The 11,814-nt window shown below is 47.3% G+C and overlaps 1 protein-coding gene across 1 annotated transcript; it reads left to right on the forward strand.

The window, feature by feature from the left end:
• The first annotated feature begins 1,189 nt into the window (after window positions 1–1,189).
• On the forward strand, window positions 1,190–10,506 carry DIO1 (iodothyronine deiodinase 1). Its single transcript, XM_069979515.1, has 4 exons — window positions 1,190–1,691; window positions 6,865–7,008; window positions 7,852–8,051; window positions 10,196–10,506. Exons 1-4 carry the CDS (start codon window positions 1,343–1,345, stop codon window positions 10,259–10,261), a joined length of 759 nt encoding a protein of 252 aa, XP_069835616.1. The 5' UTR covers window positions 1,190–1,342; the 3' UTR covers window positions 10,262–10,506.
• The last annotated feature ends 1,308 nt before the right edge of the window (window positions 10,507–11,814 follow it).

Consider the following 11,814-nt stretch of genomic DNA (forward strand, 5'->3'; position numbering starts at 1 on the left):
ATGGCGTCCTATCTCAGGGTCAGCAGGTTATGGCGTCCTATCTCAGGGTGAGCAGGATTATGGCGTCCTATCTCGGGGTCAGCAGGGTTATGGCGTCCTATCTCTGGGTCAGCGGGGTTATGGCGTCCTATCTCAGGGTGAGCAGGATTATGGCGTCCTATCTCAGGGTCAGCAGGATTATGGCGTCCTATCTCAGGGTCAGCAGGATTATGGCGTCCTATCTCAGGGTCAGCAGGATTATGGCGTCCTATCTCAGGGTCAGCAGGGTTATGGCCTCCTATCTCAGGGTGACATAAACTAGTGACAGAGAAGCTGAGCAGGATGATGGATCACTTACAACGTTCTGTGCAACTGATCCAGAGATCTCCTCCTGAATAACATGGGCGATAAGTAGTCCTCTCCATTATGTTCATGAGCTCAGTATTCCTGGATATTCATGAGAAGCAGAAAACTCTACCCACCAGCTGCCGATTGGCAGTTATCTATCCATGCTGGGTATAGGCAGTGGACATCGCAACACAGTGCAGGACAGTATCCACAAGAAGTAAAGGAACTGATTCGGATAGAGCAAAGTTGCTAGAAGCCTAAGCACTCTATCTCGCAGCGTGGGTGTAATCAGAGAACTCTGACCACTTTGCTCATGCCAGGTTACAAGGTCTGGGGCTTGTGTCACCCTCTAGGACGGGTCACCCAAAAATGGTGGGCAATAGGTGGTGCAAAGACCAAGAAGTCAATACACGGGCACAAGTATTCTCTCTACTCTCAAATATTATACTTATTCTACCTCTGAAGTTCCGGCAGAGCACAGTATTACTTGGGTTGGGACTCTCTCAACATCCTCCTCTCTACTTTTCTGAACCTCTTCTATCTCTCAGCACACAACTCAGCCAACACAGCTGTGTCACCTTTTCAGTCTCGGTACAGATCCGGACTCAGCTGGAGGTCCGAGTCCGATCACCGGTGTCTGAATAAGTTGGATGCTGCCCTAGAAAGTCCGGAAAGACATGGCCCCAGCCTCCGGCCTTGCGCTCATCTCAAGTCCCGTCCATCATGTTCCATAATAAGCGGCGGTGTGGTGCGGCGCTCCTGGGCCGCAGCCACATGGTTACATAACACAGATGACAGGCAGGTACACTTTGACCTAGTGATAGTAAGTATAATAAAGGGCTCATCACATGTACATAGCGTATCTGGTGTGTGTGAGAAGGAAACACCTCGCCTCCTCCGCTGGCTGCCAGCACATAGTTCCCCCAGGGGACAGTCTCCATGAAGCAGGTTTAGCCACTAATAAAAAGTAGCGTGAGAGGTTTCCGTCTGGCAGTTCCTCGCTGGGTCCCTGATAATGGAGATGTCGGCCCCGCTGATGAGACGGGCCGTGCGCTGCGTGCAGAAGGCGCTCATCTTCTGCTCTCTTTTTCTCTATGTGGTGGTGGGTAAGACCCTCATGTTCCTCGCCCCAAAGACTATGGAGTCTCTTCTGAAGTCTCGCTTTGAGATGACCGGAGCCCACGTCCCAAAGTTCCAGTACGAAGACTGGGGGCCCACCGTCTTCACCTTCAAGTTCCTGTGGTCGCTCCTGCAGATCATGTGGCTGCGCTTGGAGGATGAAGCCTTTCTGGGGCAGACGGCGCCCAATACGCCAGTGGTGGACATGAACGGAGAGCTGCGCCATATCTGGGATTATTTCCAAGGTAAGAACGTAGGGGTACACCACGCTGTATACGCCCCTGCTCCAGACACACTGCAAAGGCGACATTGACTTTTTTTTGGGTGCAAAATTATTTTCGCTATACGTTTCATTGGAAGATGGCGCTTCATTTGCTCTCGGTATTCTTTTTTTTGCCATACTTAGAACTCTGAATGAAAATTCTTTTAAGGGGTACTCCGGCGAAAACCTTTTTCTTTCAGATCAACTGGTTTCAGAAAGTTATATAGATTGGTAATTTCCTTCTACTTACAAATCTTTAGTGTTCCAGTCCTTATCAGCTGCTGTATGTCCTGCAGGAAGTGGTGTGTTTTCTCCAGTCTGACACAGTGCTCTCTGCTGCCACCTCTGTCCATGTCAGGAACTGTCCAGACATGCCGCAGATCCTGGATGTGTGGATACATCCTTGAATTAAAAAGTATAGAAATGTCTGTAACATTTTCCAAGACTGTTCACTTTGTGGTGCGGGCACCAACTCTTCTTCTTTTGTTTTTATTACTCAAAATGGGTCTAAAAACCAGTGTGTGCACATAGCCTGAAAGGCCGGCTGGGTTTATAAATCTGGATTGTTAGTCTTACCTGCGGGGGTGCTGCACGGTAAGGAAACACATAGATGGAGAGGGCTCATCCTGCTCCTGTCCTTAGAGGGGCTACGTTATTGTCCCCCCAAGAAGCCATAAGATGAGGCTGCAAGGATCTAGAACCCTTGCCGCTGGGTTCCCCCACAAATTACAGCAGATCACTGAGGGTTCTAACCCCAGGATACTTGTAGTAACCCATTAAGGCTGGGTTCACACTACGTTTTCCCCCTTTTCTCTCCTATTCCCCCGGTGGAGCAGGTCTCTGCAGGCGTGTCATTATACCAGATCCTTATTACATGTTATGTAATGCTATTAGTTCTCTAGAAGTGAAAGTAGTTCTTACCTGCAACAAAAACCCCATGAAATCACTCTGACTCATGGATCTCCTGCAGGTGGAAAAGAACTGCCTCTCTATCGCCCCCTATAGGCAGCTGTAGGAAGTGGTGGTTCTCTTCTTTCTGGATAGGAGTTCATTTACATACATCTGGGCACCATTGCCTATAAGATCTTATACTAGATGGAGGTCTCCAGCTTATCCCTCTGAGGACAAAGGGCTCAGACATTAAAAATCCATCATGCTCAAGCCGTCTCCATCAACATCATCTGGAGGGGGGGGGGGGGCATAGACCTATACTGTCATATCAACTGTTCAACTAACTTCAGTATTGGCACCTTGAGTGTATCCAACACATAGATCTAACAGCCTAGCACTTTACCACGTTACAGCTCACTGCAACTCCATCCCATTCAAATGAATGGCAGAGCCGCTACAAATGCCGTCTGCATGGATTATATTCCAGTTCCAGGAACTTTATCCAGCATCAGGAACTCTTAGGGATCTTATTCTTCCTATATAGATCCTTTACATGGATATAATCATTGATTGTATATACAGCTCAATGTAAAGCAGAGCATTAGGCCAGTGCCAGTGTCCCCTAAGTCATGGCGGGTTCCTGTCAGGTCCATGTGCCGTGGCCGGGTGCTTAGGTGGTATACAGCAGGTGGGCTCTGGTGGTTTCTCTGGGGCACTGGTCGCGGTAGCCAGGAGTGGCGTTACCCTCGGACACACGGGCACTTAACCAGAAGATGACTTTGACTTAGAAAGATTTCAGTGCAATACAGGTTACAGGGGTAAACAGCTCACTAGGTGCAGGTATAGGTGACAGTGGTGCTGGACTTAAAGCAATGTATCATCAGGTATATTCGCTTTAAATATTGCCCATGTACACAACAGCGTGTGCGCGGGGAAGCTGGTGCTGTGGTCCTTTTTTTTAACTGCAGCCCGGTTCCCGTGTACGGCGCCAGTCTATTCACGGCATTGATTCTAGTGGAGCCGCGTCATAGAGAGCAGGGGGTTTCCTCCCACTAAGGGTGGGCCGGCCTGCATCTAGTGCTTCACACCACGGCCCTGTGAATAGAACAGCAACATAGATGGTAACCAGGCTGCAGTTCAAAAATAGGACCACAGCATCAGCTTCCCCGCACCGGCGCCATTCTATACATAGGCAAAACTTAAAGCGAATGTACCTGATGGCACATTCGCTTTAAGATAGGAAATAGTAGAAGACAAAGTGTAGCTTGACTCTGTAGGGGACTGTCTTGGGGACCTTGTCTAAGTAGAAGGGTACTGTGACGGGATAGTGTAGATCATGACTTAGTGTTTCTATAGAGAATCCTCGTGCTCACCGTTAAGAGAGAGTAGATAAAAAATCGCCTTTTGCCAAACCAGCTTAGCGACTGCAAGGTTTGGTAGCACGAGTACCAGGCTTGAACAATTTGGAGAAGCTCACTCCTCAAGATTACCCAAGGAAGTTATGCAGTTACCAGTAGGATACTTCGGCTCAGGCTTTTTGTCCTCCTGAGGATCAGTCCCGTAACTTTACAGACTGTCCTGACGTTTCAGAAGGATCCCAGCAGGTTAGCTCAGAGGACGGTTACCCTACCTGTGGGTTTAGCACTGCATCTTGTGCCTAAAGGTAAAACTGTAGCTGTGTCTTATGGTGGTTTTACACGGAGCGATAATTCGCACGATCGCACGATTAACGATTTTGAATGAACAATGTTTTTTTTTATAACGATCAGCGTTTAGACGGAACGATGCATCGTACGGAAAAATCGTTATGCGATCGTTTTGCAATCGCTTAAGCCTATCTCACACATAGGTGAAATCATTGAAAGAATGTTTACACGGAACGATCTGCGAATTTTTGGAGAACGTTCAACGACGATTTGAGAACATGTTGAAAGATCAAAATGAACGATTTCTCACTCGTCGCTTGACCGTTCGCTATGTTTACACGGAACGATTATAACTCAAATGCGATTGTTATCGTGCAAATTTAAATGATAATCGTTCCGTGTAAAACCACCATTAGTCTGTCTCCAACTCCACTACTGACCAGAGGACAAGACAGACACCGGGTCCTATTGGTGGGGACAGTGCTGAAGAAAAGAGCTGCTGGGGATGCTGCTTGTTCCCAGGGGTGGGTGGCTGGGTGCAGTCGCCCGGTGGTGACACTGGTTACAGCTGGTGCTGTGAAGCGCATGTGTCTGGGGGGGGGTTAACACTATGGGGATGGATTGTATGGCGGCCAGCGGGGTGGGGGAGCTGCTGTTGGGGGTGCTGCCATGTTGCCAGGCACTTGTGTCGGGGAGGAGAGCTGATAGAACTGAGCTCAGGACAAGGACAGGCTGCTGAAGAATAGCACAACAGGGGTTACAAGATGGGCTGGGTTAGCTCTTATTGGTTAGCCAACTCCGCCCACTGTTCATGTGATCCCCTCTCGGCTGGAGGGGGGAAAAAGAGAGGAGCGTGTCGGAGTGGACCTGGAAAGAAGCAGATTCCTTCATCTGAGGGGGAGAATCCGTGTGGAAAGCTCCGGAATAGTGCAAAAACAATAATAGAAGCATATTACAGAATGTAGGTAAGTATGCTTCTACATTTTACGAACTAAAAGTTTTGAGGGGAATACCCCTTTAACCTTCAGCCATGCTTACAGCAGACAGGGGTGAGTGAGACACCAAGTGGTGACGGTGCAGAATGACAGCCATCATCCCCCTGTGTGACACCTGACACAGTTCCCTTTACCTGGGTGGCATAAGACTTAGCGTCACACCTGTACCGGGACACTACACATGTATGACAGGTTCTGTACTGAGGTCTTAGAGGTTCTACATACACAACCCTTTGCTGGACCTGGATTTGCTTCCTAGACCTGTATGAGAAGGATCCTGGACTTCTTCCTATATGGAACATAATATTTATCCACCTTGTTTTTACATATTGATATTTTTTTGGATGCATAGAATGAGGATATCCCATATAGTTCATCTGATATGAAAACAGGATGTAGTTGTGACAACAGGGGTGCGGTCGGCAACGACACTTCAAGGTTTCATTGGCTTAAATCCAAACCACGTGCTCTATAGTCCAAAATAAACAAGGGTAGCGCAGCGTGGACGCACGGGCACTTTTTGCATATTACTCTTTTTGTTACCCCCCTGGACAGTTTCTGACATGCTTTATAAGACCCCAACAAAATAAAATCACAGAAAAACAAACAAAAAAATATGATTGAGAAAATGGTGCAAACCGATAATGTTGGAAAAAGCATCAGGTTAGCTTCAATGATAACTATAATGGAGCTAATGGGCACCTGCAGATCCAGGGCAGAGCTATAGTGTGACTATACCCTGAGGAGAAGAGGAGAGTTGCCAGCTTCCAATGGCTGCCAGTTCAGGAACTTGTAATATAAATATACAGCCTTTCTATAAGGGGAATACCCTGCGAGGAATAAGGAACAGGGTGGGGTAAGCCCTCAGTGACGCACCTGAGATAGATCTGCTTAACCATTTGCCAAACACTTTGCATTTGGTGCCAACTTTTCTTCTAGACGTCTTGGGCACTTGGTGGAGGAGCCTGGAAAGTTCCGTCAATACTCAGTAATACTCTGCAGGTGATACTGGGCAGGTAGAATGCTGTATGGTCATACGGATCTGTGCTGCAAATTGAGGATTTGGGGGGTTGCAAGTTTGTGCTTAGATGATCAAGTCCTAAATGCAATGTCCATCCCCCTGTAAGATGCACCCAGCACAGTCTGTATAGTGTCTCGAAGTTCCGGGGATGGGGCGCTTCCCAGACTTTAGGTGAAAACCTGGAACCGCATTCTATTCTGCAGAATGATGGAAACCACAGGAGATGCTACTAGTGATCACTCTTATCTGAGCTCCATAGAAAAGGGGACACACCATGATGGATCACCAGCACTACAAAAACATGGCCGCTTTCTTCTAGAGACAGCACCCCTCTGGTCTCTAGTTTGGGTGCAGATTTTGTAACTCGGTTTCATTGGAGTGAATGAGGCTTAATTGCTAACCACACCTGACCTGGAGACAAGAGCCGTGCTGTCTTTGGAAGAAAGCGGCCATGTTTTTGTAGCGCTGGAGAACCCCTTTAATGTGATTGGATAATACTCTAAGGTGAGGTCACCCATATGGATAGATATGGAAATGGAAGAGAAATATGTCCCAATAGAAAAGATATGTGAAAACATGATATATATATATTTTTTATTTCAGGCCCCCGTCCCTTGGTGCTGACATTTGGAAGCTGCACATGACCCCCGTTCCTCTTCAGGCTTAGCGAGTTCAACAAGCTTGTCCAGGATTTCAGCTCTGTGGCAGATTTTTTGATTATCTACATTGATGAAGCTCACGCAGAAGGTACGGATGGTATTTTTGGGGTGAATTGTGGCCACATAGGCAATGGGGAAGATCGGCTAAGAATTGATGCACTTCCCATAGACTTGCATTGCAAGCATATTGCAATACAAGTCTATGGGAGGTCTGGCGATTCCACATACCGCTTGCTTTAGCAGCTGGCTACGGAGTTGCCAGGAGTTTGAATTTGTAGCTGGCCGCCGCCAGCACAGGATGGCACAGGATGATGGTCCCCCTTTATCAATGACTTGTTTAGGAAAATAATTTTCAAAAGAATAATGCCACCACTAAGACTGATCCCATAGGGGATAAAGATATTATCGCAAGAGGTCGGACTGCTGGAACCCTCCTGCAATCTCAACAACAGGGTCCCAATTCTCCAATCAGAATGGAGCGGCAGAGACACATGCCCACCGCGGCTCCAGTCACTGTCTATGGGAGTCGCTGGAGATAAATACAGGGTTCACTGCCCCACTGCAGAGGGAGTCTCCCGACCCCGATCCTGAGATAGTGGGTTCCACCAGTTAGACCTCCCACAGTCATTAACTTAATCTCCTCTCATGTGGATCGGTAATAAGCCGTAACAGGTGGATGGAAAGATGGATACAGACTATGGACTATGGTTGTGTCCACAGGACTCCTTAGGGTGGCATCAAACTTCATCAATCACAGTCAAATCCCGAGTGTTCAGGTTCGGACAATTGTTGCCGAACCCACATTTTCGGCAAGTTTGCTCAACACTAGTCTTCGACAATCATCCCCAGTTCCAAAGACAGCCGTGGTCGCCCCATAGCGGAGTCATTGATAACCTCACATATATAATGTCTTTGTTTTTCTTATTTGTAGATGAATGGGCTTTAAAAAACAATATATCCATAAAGAAGCATCAGAGCATCCAGGATCGGCTCGCTGCAGCTAAACGCCTGTTGGAGGAGCAGCCATCTTGTCCTGTGGTATTAGACACTATGCAGAATCTGTGCAGCGCCAAATACGCCGCCCTCCCCGAGAGGCTTTACATTCTGCAGGAGGGAAAAGTCATTTATAAGGTAATAGCGGCGGCACGCACGAGCGAACAAAGGGTTGTTACAAAACTACAACTCCCATCAGGACCGGGCAGCCAAAGCTTTAGCTATCTGGGCATGATAGGAGTTGCAGCTTGGCAACATCTGTAGGGCAGAAGGTTCCTCATCCATGATATATGGTGTTGCAGAGTCATACAGCTGGACGTTCTTTTATCTTTCTGATTTACAATGATCATCATTAAAGGGGTACTCCAGCAAAAATCTTTTTCTTTCAAATCAACTGGTTTCAGAAAGTTATATTTGTAATTTACTTCTATTACAAAAATCTCCAGTCTTCCAGTACTTATCAGCTTCTGTATGTCCTGCAGGAAGTGGTGTATTCTCTCCAGTCTGACACAATGCTCTCTGCTGCCACCTCTGTCCATGTCAGGAACTGTCTAGAGCAGTAACAAATTCTCATAGAAAACCTCTCCTGCTCTGGACAGTTCCTGACATGGACAGAGGTGGCAGCAGAGAGCACTGTGTCAGACTGGAGAGAATACACCACTTCCGGCAGGACATACAGCAGCTAATAAGTACTGGAAGACTGGAGATTTTTTAAACAGAATTTACAAATTTCTATAACCTTTTGAAACCAGTTGATTTAAAATAAAAAGATTTTTGCTGGAGTACCCCTTTAAAGTAGTTATCCAGGTATAGAAAAAAATGGCCACTTTCTTCCAGAAACAGAACTAGTCTCATATAAAACAGGTGGCCTCTGGTGGTTTCTCTGGGCACTTGTCACGGTGGCCAGGAGTGGTGATACCCCCAGACACAGGAACTGGAAGAGGGAGCACAGTGTGTGGGTGCGGTGACAAAACAATCATGGAGTCCAGCACTTTAACAGAAGGTGACTTTTATGTAAAGATTTCAGTGCAATACAGATTACAGTGGTAAAGAGGTGACAGCGGTGCCGGAGATAGTGACGTGGAATAAGAGTTGATGTATAAGGGGCCGCCTCGGGGAACTTGTCTATTTAGTAGAGTACTCTGCCAGGATACGTAGAATGTGACTGAGTGTACTGTAGAGAATCCTCGTACTCGCGGTTAGAAGCAAGGTAGAGAGATGACCGTCTTCTGCCAAATCAGCTCAGTGGCGGCCAGGTTTGGTACTACGAGTCCAAGGCTTGAACAGCTGGGTGACGCTAACTCCTCAAGGCTTCCCAAGGTAGTTGAGCAAAGTACGATACGTCAACTTAGGCTCTTTGTCCTACTGGGGATCAGTCTCTTGACTTTTGTAGACTGTCCTGACTGTTAAAGAAGGATGCCAGGCCTAGACAAGGTTAACCCAGGTGACGGTTACCCCACCTGCGGATTTAGCACTGCATCTTGTGCTTAAAATCTCTTATAAAAGAAGTCTCTAGCTATAGCTCCCAACAAGGGCTGTGGTGCTTGGCCAGGCCCAGGTATATACTGCAGCAGGAACATTCGGGTGTCTTGTTCTCTCCACCATACACTAAAGAAGACCTCCCACCAGGAACTAACTATCCTTATATAGGGGTGACCGGGTCTAACCTCCTATTGGTGGGGCTGTGTAGGAGAGAACAGAGGGAAGATGTGTAGTTGGTGGGTTGTTTGTGAGGTACCTGCGATTGCTCAGTGAACAGTAGTTAACCCTTAGCCTTCAGCTGTGCTTTGACAAACAGATAGGGGAGAGTGGGACACCAAGTGGTGACAGTGCATAAGGCAGCCATCATCCCAGAGTGTGACACCTGACACACTTACCTTTACCCAAGTGGTTTTACTGTTATGGCTGATTGGTCGTTCAACTCCAAGTTACCACATGAGAAAGGGAAAACTTTTATATTATGAACTAAAATACCCGGTTATAGCTTTAAATGATGAAGGATAACAAGACGGATAGGAATGATAAAAAAACAGAAGGTGCAACAGCAACGCACAGGTGCAAGGGCTCACCGTATATACTCCCCCTGGTGTACACACGATAAACACCTGCTCTGTAGATATTAAAAAGTGAGGATCTTAGAAAACTATTTGATGAAAATGATTGTACCATGTCGCCACGTTAAGGTGACATGGATAGGAATGATAATGATCGGTGTAACCAGAAGTTACGTAACCGCTTATAAGATTGTGTAATCATTGAGTAACTCGATGGTTTAATTATAGGGCAACATGGGACCCTGGGGCTACAAACCGGAGGAGGTGCGTTCTGTACTGGAGAAAACAAACTAGTCTGTTGTCTGAGCGTCACAATAACAAATCCGAGGCCGCCGACCACCCGGGAATCTACAGCTGGTCTGACCGCAATGAACTACAAAGCCCAGAAGTGTCAGACGTCTATCTGCCCACAGGACCAGGTTCTACCATGTATTCGTGTGTGACGGTTGTGGCCTAAAGAGGTGTCGGCCGCAGTCTGATATCTGCAAATATCTGGAGACGTCCTGTGCCCTGAGGGAACAATAAAACATAGGAAAGCAGGAGATTGGTGATTATTTACAAAGAAAAAACTCAAATGAATAATTTACTTTTTATATTGTGTGTGAATGAAACGCAAGTTTGTTCCCAAGTGTGCCCTGGTGATGACATCAGATCACCTAAGGGGGGCGCTGCTTCTGCCAGGCCTGTGGTGATCAGCTGATCCCTGGAGGAGGGGTTTCATCTCACAGACCTGGGCAATGTGCTAATCACCTGAGGGGGCGCTTCATCTGCTGGGCCTGGGCAGTCAGCTGATCAATGGGGGGGGGCTTCATCGACCAGGCCTGTGGCGATCAGCTGATCCCTGGAGGAGGGGGCTTCATCTGCTAGGCCTGTGGCGATCAGCTGATCCCTGGAGGAGGGGGCTTCATCTGCTAGGCCTGTGGCGATCAGCTGATCCCTGGAGGAGGGGGCTTCATCTGCTAGGCCTGTGGCGATCAGCTGATCCCGGGGGGGGGGGGTTATCTGCCAGGTCTGTAGCAATCAGTCAATCCCTGGAGTTGCTATAGGTTAGTTACTCATGAAGATAATGTGGGGAGTCCCGGTGCCTCTATTACTGCTGAATGTCCCGGTGTGACCGCAGGTGTAATGATGCTGCTGGTTCAGGTTATTAGATGGCGGTCGGGCGGGGAGAATTGGCTGTAACATGCCTGTGTATAATTGGCCTTAGGGCTCGTTCACACGGTAAATTATGAAGATGGAAAATTCTGCATAAAATAAACATCTGAGATCCCTGTGGATGTTAGATTTCCTATTGACTGCAATGGGAGAATCCATGCAGAAAAGTCAGGCACTTAGGGTTATGCACAATGTCTTCTTTTGGTGTTGGCTGCGAAAGAGCTAAAAACAGCCTCCGGGGAATTTCACATTGATATCAATGGAAGATGGTTTTTCATGCAAATCTGGGCTGCTATAAATGCAGACATCACATCGATCTCCTTCCAGCCCAGATCTCAGCAGTCAGACTGTGTGGCCCTTAGGGGATCGCTCCATCACATATTGTTGGATGAATTTTCAGAAACGATGCAAAAATTGCAAAAACCATATTGGATTAAGTTTTATGAAAATTGTAGAAAATGCAGCAGGAGAAAATAGGGCGACTATGATGGAAATAGGGCGACTATGATGGAAATAGCAAAGACTGTGATGGAAATAGCAAAGACTATGATGAAGAAGTTAGCCCCTGGACTGTTTTATATAGAGCAGGGATCGGGAATCTGCCCCCCTTCGGTTGTTGCAGAACTACAATTCCCATCATGGCTGGACAGCCAAAGCTTTAGCTTTCTTTTTCCACTAACAGCGCCCTCTCT

The sequence above is a fragment of the Dendropsophus ebraccatus genome, chromosome 8 (genome assembly GCF_027789765.1).
Source record: "Dendropsophus ebraccatus isolate aDenEbr1 chromosome 8, aDenEbr1.pat, whole genome shotgun sequence".
Classification (NCBI taxonomy): Eukaryota; Metazoa; Chordata; class Amphibia; order Anura; family Hylidae; genus Dendropsophus; species Dendropsophus ebraccatus.